The sequence below is a fragment of the Rhinoderma darwinii genome, chromosome 3, assembly GCF_050947455.1.
Source record: "Rhinoderma darwinii isolate aRhiDar2 chromosome 3, aRhiDar2.hap1, whole genome shotgun sequence".
In the NCBI taxonomy this organism is placed as follows: domain Eukaryota; kingdom Metazoa; phylum Chordata; class Amphibia; order Anura; family Rhinodermatidae; genus Rhinoderma; species Rhinoderma darwinii.
In genome coordinates this window covers 199547997-199566535 of record NC_134689.1, presented here as the reverse complement: position 1 = coordinate 199566535, position 18539 = coordinate 199547997, and the positions used below count along the sequence as shown (strand labels likewise).

The 18539-nt window shown below is 39.9% G+C and overlaps 1 protein-coding gene across 2 annotated transcripts in view; it reads right to left on the bottom strand.

The window, feature by feature from the left end:
* Nucleotides 1-214: 214 nt before the first annotated feature.
* The window catches only part of CERK (ceramide kinase), a 97812-nt gene continuing 79487 nt past the window's right edge, over nt 215-18539 (bottom strand). For both annotated transcript variants that reach the window (XM_075857225.1, XM_075857226.1), the window contains 3 exons: nt 8430-8635; nt 6655-6872; nt 215-4510 (listed from right to left, as the gene is read on the bottom strand). In XM_075857225.1, coding sequence (XP_075713340.1) covers nt 4429-4510; nt 6655-6872; nt 8430-8635 — 506 coding nt within the window. In that variant the 3' untranslated portion in view covers nt 215-4428. The remainder of the gene's footprint in view (nt 4511-6654; nt 6873-8429; nt 8636-18539) is intronic.

The window sequence follows — 18539 nt, the reverse complement described above, 5'->3', positions numbered from 1 at the left end:
AGCATTCCGACGTTATTACCACATAAAGTGAAATATGTCAGATTTGAAAAATGGGCTCTGAGCCTTAAGGCCCAAACTAGGCTGCGTCCTTAAGGGGTTAACAATAAATAACATGCAAACTCATCTTTCATGTATCAATATTATTTTAAGGCAGATATTTTGTATTTAAAAATGACAATTCACAAATAAAAGTAAGAGACGTTATTTTGTTTTGCTAACTAAAATATTTATTTAAGGATTTCAAAATAGCAGGAAAGTTTTTTTTTGCATTGCCGAGTTGCACAGTAAAACTGAAATTAAAAGGAACATGCTCTTATAAATCACCAAATACATTCTTACATTACAGCATTTGTATGTACTTTGGAGATAGACAATACAGATCAAGTATAAAGACAACCTTAGCTAGCAGTTTATGGCTTCATAGTTCATGTTTTATAGTCAACAATAATGGTTTATAGCCAAATATCCTCTGATAACATTAGGAGGGTTGGGGGATAGGATATGCCAGCTAGTTCAATGAGTGTTTCATTAAATGCTTATCAGCAATACATTACTATTAACTGTAACTCATACTGCGCAAATCACATAATAGTACAAAATACTATGCTGTCACTCTCTAAAATAATACCTCTCAAATGTATTCTGCATGACAGGGAAATCATTGCTGACGAAAGTACACTATGATCAATATAGTGTGAAAAACAAAATATCATTGATAGTCTCCAGCACTACGCTCAAATATAACCTTTATTTGGGAACGCCATCAAAAATTTTACTTGGTCGAGAAAAGAGGTTTTACATTTTGGAAATATTGATCAGATGGGACCAGAGTAAAGGAGTTTAATTATCATTAAATCTTTATAGGTGGATGACCTAATAATATATCTGTAAACCCACTAGCTTCAATGCAATCTGTTATGGAAGACTTTAAGGGAACGTGTCATCAAAAAGTGACCTATTATTCAAATAAAGTTTTTATGTTAAACATATCTAAGAATTTTTTTTTTTTTCTTCAATTCTCTATATCAATACATTAACAAATAATTCTAAAATTGTGCAGTTTTCACTCTGGCCACCGAGAAGCACAATAGACTGACACTTCCTGTTCTGTAGAGATCACTTTTCAGCAGTCATCTCATTATCATCACAGGCAAGATTACAATGAAAATCTTTTGGATAACGCAGGATTCACCATTGACAACAGGTGATTGAAACAGTCCGCCCCCTACCCTTTACCTACACACCGCTATACAAATCACACAGCATGCCTAGAAAACTCTACCATGGGAGTAAATAGGACTGACTTCCTGTATGAGCGCTGAGAGTGGTCAAGGACCTGTGGCCAGAAATATAAAAACAGCGTGATCTCGCGATTGATGCCGAGATCACGCTGTGCAGGGAAGGGGAGAAGATGTATGACGGTGATTGGACAGAATCATACAGACAACAAAACACAATTTGCCTATAGGCAACTAACCCTATTTTCCACAATACTAACAGAAGGTATTGAATTGTTCTACATTCAAAGCAAGATGTGAATAGAATAACTGTGAAAAGAACAATTCAATACCTTCTGTTAGGAGTGTGGAAAATAGGGTTTGTTAGCTTATAGGCCAATTGTGTTTTGTCATAAAATTTACCTGCCACCTACTAAGGCAAATATTTTCATTTTGTATTATAGGATAAAGATAACGCCCACAGAGAAAGGGAAGCGTTACCGAGCCTTTGGCTAGTATAGCCTCATTTGCATAATGCAAAAAAAAAGCTCAACTTTTAAAATAAACAATTTTCACTAGCATTATTAGCGTGACAGCGCCTATTAGATTAAATAGAAGATTGACCATTACTAAACTAGTGACAGATCCTCTGTAAGGCCCCCTGCACACGACCATGTCCTATCTTTTGTAGAGCCTTTCTACGGCACGGAGACCGTCCCATAAATATACGGGAAGGTGTCCGTGGTGAATAGAAGTGAATGGGTCCGTAATCACGGATGAATTCTACGGTCGTGTGCATGGGGCCTTAGACCTTGAAAGGTATCTGTAATGATCTCACATCGGGTGGAAAGAAAACTAGAATGAAATCTAATGTTTTACAGTGCCCAAGGGAGGAAGAAAGACCAGTTCTACCTAACTTTAAACTTTACTTTTATGCAACACTTTTTGTGCCAGTCGTGAATTTTCATTTAACAATTGTTTGATGCAGGAGTATAGTCAGTATAACGGTAACATTTTTGAAGTTCTTGAATGCAGTATCTTGAAAACATCAGACCTAGACACAGGGGTAATAATGCACAAGGTGTGGTTTGGTTCATAATAATTGAGGCAATCGAGGGATTTATTAAATCAACCCCACTTTGGGGAATACATCACTAGTTAATTTAAAGAAATGACCAAATAGATTTTAAAAATAAAAAGGGGTTAATAAGATAATACACGTGATTGATCAAAATCCATTTTATGACTTGCTCATTTTGTATGAAAGTAGAACTTTGGTTAAACATGAACTGAAAGGGAAAAGCAGATATCGAAGGAAGAGACATTCTGACAACTTTTTTTTGTAGCTATATTTTTCCCCTGTAACAGGGACTGCACAGCAGCCCCAGTTGAAAGGAAAATCAGTCCACTTATAGGGACTATTGTCACTGTTAGGGCTGTGCCGGGTCTAGTTAGACCGAGCAGAAGCCTGCCACGAACGGCATCCCAGCCATTATGTGACCAGTCACAGGACCACCAGGAACAATAGAGGCAGCGGCGCTTCTGCTGCCTCTATTCTATACATCAAAATAGAAGATTTCAAAGGGTTTATTCTCCCAGATGTGCAAAAAGGACGGTGCAACGTTTCAGCTGCTCAATGAAGTTTTATGTTCGACTATTTCCAGAAAGCTGATGTAGCGGAGTACGGGCTCATAGACTTTCTATTGAGTCTGTATACCGCTACATCGATTTCCGTAAAAAGTTGAACTGCAATATTTTTAGAGTAAAAAATGTCTCCAATGAAAACACACACCGTGGATTAATAATGCTCTACTTAGATAAGAAAGCTAAACCATTTGACATATTATCTACACATGATTTCCATATTTCTACTGAACACAGTAAAAACAAAACAACCCATCCCCCCCAAAAAAAACACACGTAGAATGGGCGTCAGTAATCAGACTATCACTTTAGACCACTTCATTCAAAAGGACTGGTAAGCAAGTTTTACAATTCCACTAATGAGAGTATAAACTAATTATTTTTAGGTGAAAATTAGTTCATGAAAGCACTTCAGTTTGCTGGTGAGCTCGGACTGATATACAACAATTTGTTGTTCTTAAAAAAGAAAATCATACACAAACTGCCTAGTCTTAACAAAATTGACATGGACAGCCTCTCCATATCCTATAAGAGTTCTACATCCTTAGTGTAGATCAAACAAAAGTAAAAATAAAAAGTTTAGACACACATTCAACAAGGCTAGCTACTACTACACAACCTGTGAAAGCATACAAATCTGCTTACAAACTACTATAAAAAGGTCCTCAGAGCCAACAATAGGATTACAAATTTGCTGGATATAGCCCTAAAGGCGACAATGCAATATTTTTAACAATGTTTCAAAATCTTTTAAAGCGACCCTCCGGTCCCAAGACAACATTTTAAAAATGATGGGATATATGGAGTTATTTTACCTGGTGCCCTCCAGTTGTGCCCCTCTGCCGTGAATCCGCTGTTTTTAACGTCCTCTCTGTGATGTCCTCAAATGGCCGCAGTGCTACTACGAGTCTGAGACACTCCCACCGTTCTCGGATTGGTCAGAGCTGCTCACATGAGCAGCTCCGTCAAATTGGTGAACAGGTGGGGCATCTTCGACTCAGTCTGAGAAGCGCTGTGGCTATTTTGAGACAATACAGTGGGAACTCTTAAAATGGCAGATCCATGGCATAGGGGTGCAGCCGGAGGGCACCAGGTAATGTTACTTCATATACCCCATCACATTTAAAATTTTGTCGCTTTAATGATTAATCATTATGAAAACATTGCACCACAACAAATTCTAACTTAAGTAGCTCATAGTAAATCATGACTACGATGATCGGATTTACATTTTCTATATAGCGGTGATCAAAACTGCCTATGCTCATATTTTATTTGAGTACATAAACATATGTAATCTGCCAAAATGTAGAAGAATAGAAGCAATTTAGAAAACACTTCAAAGCCTACTAGGAGCAAATATTAAGGCTACACAATGAGTATTGTAGCTATGCCACTCAATAAGAATGAATCACTATAACTTACAACTTTAAAATTAAAATACATCATAGATATTTTTTTCTTTAAATTATGTTAAGCAATATTTCTTTCAGCGTGGATTACATCTAAATGTAAAATAAATAAACAAAACACCATATATTCATCGGGAACTACATCGAAAGTCCAGCTAAACCCTGCTTGGGTTTTTATCTTCATTTTGCGATTCCTCAATGCCGCGTACAAATAATTTAATCAATTGACAGTGAATCCTGGGAAAAATTAAAAAAAAACAAAAAAACAATTGTAAGAAATTTGATGTGTATTATATTCTTCATTATAACAGGATAATAAATGGCCATACGCTAATGTGGTTTCTGTAGTTCAACTTGCTGCCATCCAATGCGATTTATGACCGTTTTGTTTGGAGTATTCCATTTCAATAGCTACTTAAAGGGGTTGTCCGAGATACCATCAGATTTAAAAAAAAACCTTTAATGCATGTAATTTATAACTGTAAATATATGTGTAATATACTTACATTTTCCAAAGTGGCCCCGTTTCCAGATCCTGTCGTGGGGAACTTGACTGGCGACGTCACTCTCTGCACTGGCTCTGCCGCTTTGTTGATCTTGAATTCTTTGCCAGGTATACGACACGTCACTTGTCACGTGGTGTATATCGGCTTGTTCTGCTTCACAGCCCGTAATGCGTATGCGCTGTCACTGCTGTTCTCGCGGTCCCTGTTGTTCTCGAGATAACAGCAGGGGCCGCGCAGGCGCGTTACAACAGAACAAGCCGATATACACCACGTCACAAGTAACGTGTCGTATACCCGGAAAATAATTCAAGATCAACAAAGCGGCAGAGCCAGTGCATATGATGGTATCTTGGACAACCCCTTTAAGGCTTCGTGCACATCTGCCTCAGGGTCCTGTTCTTACGTTCCGTCGGAGCTTCCCGTCAGAAAGGGACCCTGACTGTCACAAACGGGTACCATAGGTTTCTGTTTGCATCACCATTGATTTCAATGGTGACGGATCTGGTGCCATTAGTTTCCATTTGTCCCAGTTGTGCAGGGGTTCCGTCATTTTGATGGAATGAATAGCGTAGTCAACTACGTAACGTCAGAATGAGATCCTGACGCAGAAGTGAATGGAGCCTAAACAGTATGTTATTGCTTTTATTTTGGGGAAAAAGTTGTATAGGTATATTCCTAGGTAGCTATACCTAAAAAGATATTTTGGTGTGGCGCTGTTCTCTACACGTGAAAATCTGTACTGGCTCCTTCATCAGACAGTGTCACAGAATCTCTGTAATACTGCCCGATGAAGGAGCCGGTACGGTTCCAAAACGCGTTGCTTTGATGATCACAATTAAAACCTTTTATTTGCACAACCTCAACGTTACTTTTGGATATTCATTACTGGGTACCACTCAAAGGATTTTCACGATTGGGAACAGTGCCGCACCAAGGTTTCTTTTTAGGTATAGCTTCCTAGGAATATACCTATACAACTTTTTTCCTGCACTGTAACCAGACAAAGTTTTGCATCCAGACAAACCCGCGGCTTGCAGTTTCCTGGACCTCTACATTCCCTTGAATATGTCTACAGGGATGCCGTGCTCCTAGCATGACATCACCAGGTGAGCACTATTCAATAGTCTATTATTCTTGACAATTGCAAACATTGGATAATGCCCTATGTCTGCGCGCCATTGTGTATTTTTCTCTCTAAGTGATTGCTTCCATTTTGACCTACAATCTTCAATGCTGCTTTGGATGTAAAAGGAGAATAGAATATAAAATGAGCATAAGATAAGTAATGGGAAGTATTTGCAAAATTACTGAACACAGTTACAGTATATCAACTTGAAACCAATCTTCAAAAGGGGAACCATTCTTCGAGAAATAAAATAATCTGTGATGGAATAGCATAAGGAGGAATTAACAGGAACTCCTACGACAATGGAACATTGGCCGTGTGATGTAACTGAAATCCTATGAAGATCCTTTTCAGCAACTATCCATTAACCACATGTAATGTATCACAGAAAAACTGTAGTGGTTACCAAGCTACGCTATCAAAATTCTATCCGTTGTCCAGGTAACGAACCATCCAAAGCAAAATCTCCCAATTAATTTCATAATCAAGAGAAAGAAAAGTTAGGACTCCAGATGAAATGTTGCTGGTTAAAGTATTTTTTTAATGCACTGGTGCATATGGAGCAAACTGACCGCCACTGCAATGTGGTTATGCAGTCGTGCTCAGCTCTGTGATCACAGCAAAACGTAAAGACATTCAATCCAAAAACCCTCTTTCTTTCTTAAATAATAGGAAATATAATTTTAGATCAGAATACAGCCAGATGTGGGTGAAAATTTCTGCAGACAATAGTGATCTTTGAATTATACCTCATTTCAATAGCCGTTTGGTCCAGAGTTTCCCCATCACAATTCCACACACTGTTTAGTTGGTTGCACCCACATGAGGGGTGGTCTGTGCAAATCTGAGCAAAGTTCTTTTTGCCAATGATCTCCAAGTCAGTGCTTTCTGAATCTTCTTCTTCAAAATGTTTTGGAGTAAACTGAAAACTCTTTATCCGATAAACATCAACAAATGGAAAATCAAACTACAAAAATAAAAAAGTTATTGTTAGCATTTTTTTTTTTTAGTTATAAGGCATTAACTACAGACAACACAAGACACAATTACTAGGACTATGGCATTTGTTTCAGTTCGATCTACAAAAACATTAACGTTATGTAATAAATGAATTGTCCCTCTTCACTCTTCTCCGGTAATTTACATACGGCGCACACTTTATTATAACTTCTTTTTAGACAAAATGCTAAATAGGCTGTTTCGCAAGGGGTATTTTAAGGACGCTAAACTCTAGAAGTATAGCAACATGCTGGTGGTTTATTGCCCTAAAGTCTATGGACAGCTTCCCTTTAATTTGCAATAATACCTCAAACACTCGTTCGATTGTGTAGCAAGATATTTCTAGTGCAACCACACTTCCAGCAAGTTTACATGGATTTTGTCCTATCTGGCCACAAATACAGTATGATGGCAAAATTGAACTTTTATCCACACACATGCACAGGGCAGAAACAGTACATTTTGAACTATCAGCATACAAATATGTGCGCTTTGGACAACGACGTTCTTTTATATAGCGGAAGTAAAGGGTATGATAGTGTTTCCGACTACGAGGAAATATTTGAACTAGTCATTGAACTTAAAACATATTCAAGGCCAGGATCACACACAAAGTTTTTGAGCCAAACCCAGAAAAGGATGCAAAAGGAAGGGAAATTCTAAAGAAAAGACTGATGAATCTCCTTTCTTTTGTGTCCACTCCTGTGCTTGGCTCCTGGCCTAAGGAGACGGGAAAATCAAACACATTTTAGTACTGTTCCCTTTATGAAATATTAATGGGCTCCATAAACAAGTAGATGATGTAATTTCTGTAAAATCAGTTCTCTAATGAGCCCGTATACAGTCCAAGGGAAAAAAATTGCAAGGAAGAAAGGCAGCACTCCGGAGTAATGTACAAAAATGGCGTTTATTCACCCAGTGTGTAGACAACGTTTCACATGGTCATTGAAGGCATTTTCAAGCAATGAATACGTGTGTACAACACAAATATAGGGTCTCGGTGATACAATCAAGCAATTCGGATAATCAAATCCATTTAAAATGAGGTGAATATAAAACATGTTAAATTGTGACAGATCATCACAATAATACGGATATCGGCCGGCACTCTCCTCCGGGTGATTGTAAACAAATACACGCGTCTTACATGTTCATGTACTGAACGTGTATTTGTTTACAATCACCCATCGGAGGAGAGTGCCAGCCGATACCCGTATTATTGTGATCATAAGAATTGTGGCTTTTAGTCCTTCTGTGTAATGTCTTAATACTTGAGATTTTGAAGTTTATGTATTATCACTACATGGCTTGTATGGATCTTGGGATCATCTCTCGCTCCAAAGCTACAATGTTAGTAAGCCATCTGATACATGACTTTCTCTATTCTGCATGCTGACAACAAAAGAATTATTATGGCAACACATTATCTGCGAGCCACACGTTCATCTTGTGTTTTCCCATCCTCTTGTCTCATTTGCCTAGCCCATAGTGTGAGGGTGCAAACTTTCTTTTTCTTAAGCAATACCTGATCACTATTGCTGGTCGTATGTCTGATAAGGTGCCGAAGAAAATTTAATCTGGAGCATTTACGAACTAAAATAAGATCAGCTGTTCCATCGGCCAAGTGAGCTGCTGGTGACAGGCCTTTCGGACTACGTGGACAGGCACAACTCATGCTGGCTGCATTAATTGCCATAAATTTTCCTTTGATTGTTGTCCAATCTTCTTGTTCTAAAAAACCCCAAAAAACAGTGCTTATGTTAGACAGAAAATAAATTAATTTAATCATAAACCAAAACTCAAGTATTGTCTTTTGTAAACCGTTTATTACAGTATTAATGCCTTTTTAGGACTACATTAGTGACACTACTCATATTCACATGTACTCAATCAACCATAAAATAGCTTTTCTATTTACCAGCGCCTCTCTAATGCAACATCACAGGATTTCCTATCAATGTCTGATACAGTATGTGATGGTCTTATCCGCATAGAAAAGACGACTGAAAGGAGGAGAGGTGGCCACCCATGTTCACGACGCTCTCCATTGAAGTTATAGAAACAGTGAATCAGGGGACCCATGTTCTCACAATAGGTGGGGGTCACAGAATTCTAGGCTATTAAAAGGAGAAGGGTTTTAGCCTCTTGACATTTTTTAAGTGTAGCAAGGCTCCAAGTGTATAAATCTATAGTTTACCTTCAAAAGGTTCTAACCACAAAGACGAGGTATTTTAATTCTTGCTCACTGGCAGCTGAAATAGAGTCCATTGATCTCTATGGCAAAGTCAATAGTGTGTGCATAAGGGCTCCTTTGTAAGACATGCGGCAGGACTGGATATGAAATGGCAAATCATATTCTACTTAACTCCGTGAGTGGTCTGTAATCTGCTTTGCATGCGGGTCGGTTTAGTTCACAGGAGTTCCCTCCACAGCTCTACCTTTCCTTTATTCCGCTATTTAAATGTCACAATGCATAGTTCCTACTCTGATCAGGCTTATTTTTGGATATAGTCTCTAAAGTGAAGCAATGACTCAATTTTAGAACCGCCAAACATTCCACAGACATGGACACTGCCTAGGAGATAATTAACTCCCTTATTGAAGCGCCGACGCAAAAGTAATCACTGCAGCCAAAAAATAGCTTTCTAGTTGTTTTCTGCTTATCTAAAACGAAAAGATAATGACAAGGAAAAAAATAGTCAGTCAAGCAAAAGAATGACATTCACAGCAGATTGACTCCCGTTCACAGCTGATTTAGTGGGCTGAAAGAGTACAGATCCATGTCCAGTCAGAGGTACTACATTCATGTCTGACCAGAGGTCACTGGAAACTTGTCATTGTTCAACATGTGTTTACAGACTCTTACTGCAAATCACTGGAAATGCTATAAAAAAAAAGTCCCATAGTTAATGCACTCATAGACTCCAGAATAGAAAGGTGCAAATGTAATATTTTATTTAGATACACACATACAAAGACATACTCAAACACATACACATGAATCAGACATTAAAACCCTTTCCCGACATCCACCGTATATATACACAACGTACGCCGGGTGGGGGAGTATGGAGCGGGCTCACGGGCTGAGCCCGCTTCATAGAGTGAGTGTGTCGGCTGTGTGTTACAGCCAACACTTCTGGGTAACGAGCGGTATCCCGCTTTAGCGATCCCACTGGTTTAAACCGTTAAATGCTGCGGTCAGTAGCGACTGCGGCATTTAAATGACTAAACAGGGGGACAACCCCCTGTAACGCTCCATCACCCCCTATGCGGCGAGATAGGGGGGTGTCGTAGGTTGGCATGGCAGCATGGGGGCCTGATGAAGGCCCCCATGTCCGCCATCTTTGTACTCCTATGAAGCCCTGCATCCGGCAGGGCTTCAAACGAGACTGTCAGAATCACAATATACTGCAATACATTAGTATTGCAGTATATCATGCAAGCGATCTAACGATCGCTGGTTAAAGTCCCCTAGGGGGACAAGAAAAAAAAAAAAAAAGTAAAAAAACAAAACATAAAATAACGTTTTTTTAATAAATACATATATTTTTTTAAAAAGTTCAAAAGTTAAAAAAAAAAAAAAACCTTTTCCCATTTTCCCTCAAGCACAATGTAAAAAAATAAAAAGCTAACATAACTGTTAGACGCGTCCGTAAAAGTCTGAACTATTGAAATCTATCCTTATTTAGTCCGCACGGTGAACGCCGTAAAAAATTAAAAAAGTGATAAAAAAGTCTCATGTACCCCAAAATGGTACCAATATAAACTACAGCTCGCCCTGCAAAAAATAAGCCCTCCTACCACTAAATCGACAGAAAAATAAAAAAGTTATGGCTCTCAGAATATGGGTGACAAAACGCAAAATTGTATTTTTAACAATCAGTTTTTTCCTTGTAAAAGTAGTAAAACAAAGAAAACTATATAAATTTGGTATCGCTGTAATCGTATTGACCCGCAGAATAAAGTGAACATGCCGTTTTTACCAAAACCACCCAAAAGATTGATGAATCGCTGTTTTTTTCCTATTCCACCCCATATATATTTTTTCTTGTTTCCCACTACATTATGTGGTACAAAAAAATGAAGTGCAGTGAAAATCTATAACTCGTCCCGCAAGAAACAAGCCCTCATATGGCAATGTTGATGGGGGAAAAAACAAAAGTAAAAATCCAAAAAATGGCTACGGAGGGAAGGGGTTAAAACCACCTGTCTAAAATAGTGTAGGTCCCCCTTGTGGATTCCATGCTTTGACAGGTCGGAGCTGTTTTAGCTGCACAAGACCTCTGAAGGTGTTGTGCGGTATCGGGCATTACGACGGAAGCATCAGATCCTTTAAGTCCTGTAAGTTGTGAGGTGGGGCCTTCATAAATCAGACTTGTTTCTCCAGCACATCCCACAGATGCTCCATCGGATTGAGATCTGGTGAATTTGGAGGCAAAGTCAACACCTTGAACTCGGTCATGTTCCTCAAAGCATTGCTAAACAATGTGTGGCAGGGTGCAAACTCCTGCTGAAAGAGGCCATGCTATTAGGGAATACCTTTGCCAAGAAGTGGTTTACTTGGTCTGTAACAATGTTTAGGTAGGCGGTACGTGTCAAAGTAACATCCACATAAATGTCGGGACCCAAGATTTCCCAGCAGAACATTGTCCAGAGCATCACACTGCCTTAGCTAGAAAGAAGGAGATCAGCAGCACAGGACAATTTCAATGATGCTTGAGAAAGGCTCGCACTGAGCTGAAACGTTGCACACGTGGAATAAAGGATCCTTATTTTTGAATATTTTGGAGTGCTGTCTCAATTTCTTCCTATCCACACTGCCTTAGCTAGGTGGCCCTCTTCTCATAGTGCATCCTGGTGCCCTCTCCCACATTATGTAAAATAACTTCTGATTCATCACACCAGGCCTTTGCGCTTGACTATTTTTCCTGCTTCCAACACATCAATTTCAAGAATGGACTTTTCAATAGCTGACTAATAAATCCCATTGTTAAGAGAAAATCAATGTTATTCACTTCACCTGTCATACATATTATTCTTTAGTTTTTTTCTTATATTACTAATATTAAAAAGTACATGGTGTGGGAACTGCTTTAATGTTTTCTATGTTATAGTTAGGGATGCATGATGCATCGAAACTTCGATACCGTGCACCCTGAAACAGTTCGATACCGTTATTTCATGTATTTTGATACTAAGCTGTGCGGCCGCACATCTAAGTATAGGAATACATGCATGTAGTTAGAGCGGGGCTGCGGCTGTGTGATGCAGCCATTGCCTCACTCCTGAGTCCTGACAAGTGCGCGCGGTGAGTGTGATGTGATGCGGCCGGCGCTGCACTAATGATTTTTGTCAGTGAAGACAGAACATGGAGGGCGCACTACAAAACATCCTCATGTTCTGTCTTCAGTGCCTGCGCCGCCCGCATCACCACATGCTGACCGCGCACACTTATTGTCAGGAGCGGGTCAATGGCTGTATTACACAGCCGCAGCCCCGCTCTAACGGGGAAATCTCTTATTTCCGCTGCTATTACCCTGAATGCTGCGATCAAAGCTGACTGCAGCATTCAAGGGGTAAATGAGAAGGGGGTAAATGAAAGTGGGATGCCCTTTGGATCGCGTCACGGGGAATCCCTGTGAAGCGATCAAGGGACATACCATATATGGGCAGACAGCCCAGGGTCCATTGAAGGACCCCAGGGCTGTCTGAACATATTTCCTGTTAGGACATACTTAGGTATGTCCTAACAACTGCCTGTGTACTATCCGTATAGATATATGCCAGTACATTAAAGTTAAGAAAAAGTAAAAAAAAAACAAAAAACAGTCTCAATACATAAAATATACACATTCGGTATCGTCGCGTCCGTACTAACACATTTATAGCGTCATTCATGTTTACGCTATTATAAAATAACTTATTAATGTGGGGCACGAGGTATTATGAATTTTGAACCTCCATGTGCCTCACATTAATAGTAATTAATCCCATCATGTTCCTCACACATTAACCCAATGTTGTCCATTATGACTGAGAAACATGATGGTGTTATTTAGTATTAATGTGAGGCACATGGAGTATCAAAATTCATCACACCACGCGCCTCACATTAGAAAATGGAAGAACTTTTTTTATTTTTATTATTGTTGGCAAAGTATCGTTTTGGTATCGAGTATCGCAATACTACACAAAGTATCGGTATCGAAGTCCAAATTCTGGTATCGTGACATCCCTAGTTATAGTATTATAATAGTAGTTTTAAGCAACTTAAGAATGAATTATTTTAGTTATGGAACCATAGCTTCTGATTAATCATTTAAATAGAAGTATTAAAAAGAGGCTGGATTCACACATTGCGTATTTGTTGCAGATTTTGATGCAGTTTTTTTTATTACCAAAACCAGAAGTTAATCCAGGAGGAAGTAGAAGTGATTACGGATCAGGTAATTACGAATGAAACTGCAGGCACATTCATTTCTATAGGCCGTGAACACCCTTCCGTATATTTACGGATGTGTGTCTGGGCCGTAGAAATGATCCGCAAAATATACAACATATCCTAATCTTGTCCGCAATTGCATCAGGGACTCGCCCATAGAAGTTTATGGGTGCTTCCACAATTGCGGACGGGTACGGATGTGCATCCATATTTTCGGATCCGTATTTGCGCACAGTAAAAATCCTTACGGTCTTCGCTTTAAAACAAGAGATTGTGGCTCTAGCCACGATCTAGCCTTAGCTGGAGCCTTTATTAGCGAGGACGTAACCGATATGTCTTTGCCTACTGAAGTGCTTCCCTGGCAGGATGTTTGAGATACATCCTTGGCAGGAAAAAAGTTAAGGGGTTAATCTGGCCACTTACTGTAACTGGGCTAGGAAGGTCACACAGCAGCGAAGGGCTTCAATCTGTAAGTGGGAGCATGCCAACGATCCAAAAAGTCTGATAATCCAGCACAGGACTGCAAAAGGATATGGAACGCACATGTAATATCTGATCTCTTTTTAAATATAAGGGCTCTCAGAAAAATAAAACGAGGTGAATGTTCTCTTTTTCCAGATCCTTATAACAGCTGCACTAATGTAAATATTTCGTTTGCTCAGGGATTGCCATGGTAGCACTAGCAGTCTTCTTCACGAGCTTACTGTCATGTTACACAAAAGATGATGTCTGATATTGCTGAAACAGTCCAAGAAAAACAAAACAAGAGGTATATAAGTAAACGGCATTATTTCCAATGTAAGGCTATGTTCACACACAGTTTTTTGCAGGAGGAAAATTCCTCCTGCAAAAACTGCTCCAGACGATTTTGCACATTGGTTTGACAAAAACTCGTCAAAACACTCGTCGAGGCATTTTTTCCCCCGTTTCTGACTGTTTGAAATGGGGTTTTGGAGGCGGAAACCGCCTCAAGATAGGTCGCGTCGCTTCTTTTTACCGCGGCGCGGTTTTTACGCTCGCGGTAAAAAAAAAAAAACTCATCCGCCTCCCATTGAAATCAATGGGAGCCATTTTCAGGCGGTTTTTGCGGATCGGTTTCCGCGCCAAAAAACTCGTAAAAAAAACTCAGTGTGAACAGGGCCGAGTTTTTTCGCAGGCAGAAAAAATCTGCCTCAGAATTCCTCCAAGAATATGGAGGCCGATTTTGTACTGCCTGTGCTTTTTTTCCCCACGGTTTTCACTTGGAGCCAATGACGCTAACGAAAGGACCACGGGCAGAAAAACAGCGCTGCGTTTTTTTTATGCCTGCCATTTATTCAATTGGAGGTCAGAGGTGGAAGCTGCGGTAAGAAAGAACATGCCACTTATTTTTCTCTTGAGTGGCCAAACGCCTCTGTCTCCCATAGAAATAAACGTGGTTTCCGCATCAAAATCAGAACCAAAAACTCAGTGTGAACAGGGCCTGAAATCAAATAAACTACATTTTAAAGTTCAGTAAAGAACCACATCCTTGGCCAGTTAAAAGCAACGTTGAGAGAACACAACTTATATTCTGACAGGTTACATATAGCCCAGGGTACTCGTATTTTCTTTTAATGGTTTAATTATGCTGTTGTTCACATTATTCAAGGTAAAGCTCTAGATGGTCTACAAAGGGAAGCAGCGTTAAATCTAGCAGTTAGGGTCAATGCACACATTGCGTATTATGTGCGGTTTTGCAGCGCGGATTTGCGTGCGGCAAATCCGCAGCGTAATACAGTACCAGCATAGTCAATGAGATTACAGGAAATCTCATGTACACGCTGAAGTATTTTTCGGGACTGAAACTGACCTTTGGTGCGTTTTTTAGAATCCGCAGCATGTCAATTTATCTTGCGTTTTTTTTTTGCCAATTCTGCCTAGTGCAGAGGAAAAAAAAATAAAAAAAATCGCACCAAAATCTGTAGAATGAAAACGTGACGAAAAACGCATCAAAACGGAAAAACCGTACCGAAAAACGCACCATTCGGTGTGATTTCAGCTGCGTAATTATGTGCGTATAACTGCGGTTTTGATGCAGATTTTCCGCATCAAGTTACGCAACGTGTGCATTCAGCCTTACGGCGAGCCCATAAGAAGTGCATTTGCCATTTATCGGACTCCTAGGAAATGGGTGGGAAATGCAGTACACAACAGTGAAGCTCCCACAACGGTGTAAAGCATTGCTAAATATGAAACATAATAGTTTGTTTGTTTTTTTTATCACCCTGAGATTTGAGATAAAAACGTCACACTCCACAATAAACCCACAGCATAAAGAAACCGCTCCTATATATTGATTCTGGCAGTTCAGATTTAAGTTCCTGTGGGCAAGAAGCCCTAATGTCACCCATGCCAAACACCGAGCAACAAGACTATCTGCCAATCCCATAATTGTTTTTCTGTTTCCGAAGACATCTGGATAAATCACCCGAACAAATGCGCCAAATATGATAAACCAAATCAGTCTTTGTTCATATTAACCTTGTCAGCAGCAGCAGAAGATGGGGTTAATAATCTGCCCAGTATTTCCAAATAAATGGTTACAATATACACCAACAGTTGATAACATGGCAGCACAAAGGTGAATAAACAAGCTGAAAACCAATACTTAGTCCTTGCTTCCAGATGAGCTAATTACGGGACTTCCACCTGTGCTCCAAGAGGAGATGTCAGATGACAATACAAGTCATTTACTGTCCATCTGTTATACAAAAAGGCTTACAATCTTGCCGTTACCAATAACACAGCCCTGTATTACAAACGGATGGGTTTTTCGTTACAGTCAAGGAAAAAGCTATAATAAAGTCCTGATAACCCTTGGAATGGCATAAAACCCAGTGCTCCTTTATTATTATTCTAGTTCCAGCTATACACGTGTCAGCCTTCCAGGTGACATGGGTCATCAGGACACAAGGTGTCATTGTTTTGTTTCCAGGGAATTTGTTTCTAGCGACATTGCGCTCACTTGCCTCTACAAGCCTGTAGTACAAACATAACCGCCCTTCCATGAGGAACCATATTCCAAAAGTTAGGAGAGAATACCTCCACAACACGGCATGTGATGGAGCTTGCCTCAAATTTTGTTATTGCATACTAGCGCTATCTGTGAGAAATCAGAGGCACCCAATGGTACAGTATGGACTTCTAGAATTCTACGGCTGCCATATTATGGATCTGTGCCACAGTCATGTGACCCCCTAAGAGAGATCCCATGTGCTCTGGAGTCGATAAGATTACAGCACTAAAGACGCCCGGAGGATATCGTGCATGGGTTCGATTCCAATTACTGGACCCGTAAATGATACTCGAGGAGCGTCGTACGGTTGCCACAGTAACAGCCACCCAGCGTGCAGGAGCTTCTCTCCACGTTCAATTTCAGTTTGGGTGGGGAGAGTATAACTGGCCTGACACTTTAAAACCCAATAAGGAGAACGTTACACTGGCTAGTGTCAGACTTTAAATGTTTGCATATTATTGTCATTACTTTAAAAACATTAGAGGATGTCTAAAGGCTCTATTCACACTGCCATTGTGAGCCTTCGTCAGGGGCACCGTCACTATGCTTGCTGTCAAAACAGAAACATTTATGGATCCCCTATGGACGTCATAAGTCAAAGGAGTCAGTCGATCACCGTTTGAATCCATCATAAGACACATCCGACACAGCTTAGGCCCCATGCACACGACCGTATTTTCATCCATGCGTAAATACTGTCCGTAAATACGAATCCGTACTCATCCGCAACTTATCCGCATATATGGAAAGGTATTCGCAAATCGGGTCCGTAGTGCATCCGTAGATACGGATCCGCAAAAAGAAACCCACAAATCATCTAGCAACGCTTCCGTAAATACAAACGGCTACAGGTGTACATCCGTCGCCGTCTGTAATTACAGAACCACCCATAGACTTCTATAGTGAGCCTGTGCCGTAATTACGGACCAGAATAGGACATGTTCTATATTTTTCATATCATTTCTACGTAACGGACACCCATCCGTAAAAATACGGAAAGGGGTCTGTAACCCATAGAAATGAATGGGTCCGTAATTACAGATGAAATATACGGTCACGTGCATGGGGCCTTACTACTCAGGTCATGTTATCAGTGATGTGGAATCATGAAGCGGCTCTACTCCGAAGCTCCCATGACAAGACTTCCTGTGCTTTAGACATGTTCAGCCTTTTCAGAAGGACATTACTTGGCTCAAAATCACCATTTCTATGAATATCGATATATTTGGGCTGCATTCAGATGGCTGGAGAAGCAACATCCTGACTTCTTACACCACGGAGACACTGATGTTTCTGTACGCAGCTTTTCAGTAGGAACTAATCACATGAATCTCCACCAGCAATCTATTTGACCAACGCTGGCGATATTTCTTCACATTCCGTGAGTTGCCTGGGATGAAAATACACTCCGATTTTAGAGATTTCACCTTGGTGCTGCTTAGGTGGTAGTACTTATGTATGAAAAAATAGGCATTTCAGTCATTAGTGATGGATTAGATATGAAAACATAGTAGCTATTTTCGACGGAGTCCGGGAAAATATCTGACTGGTGGGATAAGGTATACATAAAAAATGCAAAATATAGATGCCAACAAATTCACTACAATCCCATAATGAACCAAGTAGAAAAATTACAGTAAGGGCTTGTCCACACGTAACGGAATTGCTTCATATTTTCCGAGCAGAAATTGACCTGCGGTGTGTATTTTTCGTAGCGCTGCATGTCAATTCCTGCTGCGGAAAGTGGACCGAATTTCTATGTTTTTCAGATGCGATGTCACCATCTCCCAGCATTGAGAAAAACGCGGACCATTTTCTGCAGTAAAAAAAACGCAGGAAACGGTGCGGTTTTTCCACAGCGGCATGTCTACTCGTTTGTGCAGAAAATTTCCGCAATTCCATTACATGTGAACAAGCCCTAAAGGGAAATATTTTGAGAAATAGTCACATTTTATGTTTAAATAAATTGCCATTTTCAAACTTTTAAATGACAATTTTCTCGATTACAAATCAGCGTAAAGGTTGATTCCAGCAAAATGAACTATTACAGCGTGGCCTTTCTAGCAGTCACTTCTTCCTATCCAGTACCGTACTAAATATTTTTATTAAGCAGTTTCATGTATGTGAAGTAAACCGTATCTTTATGATGGTTT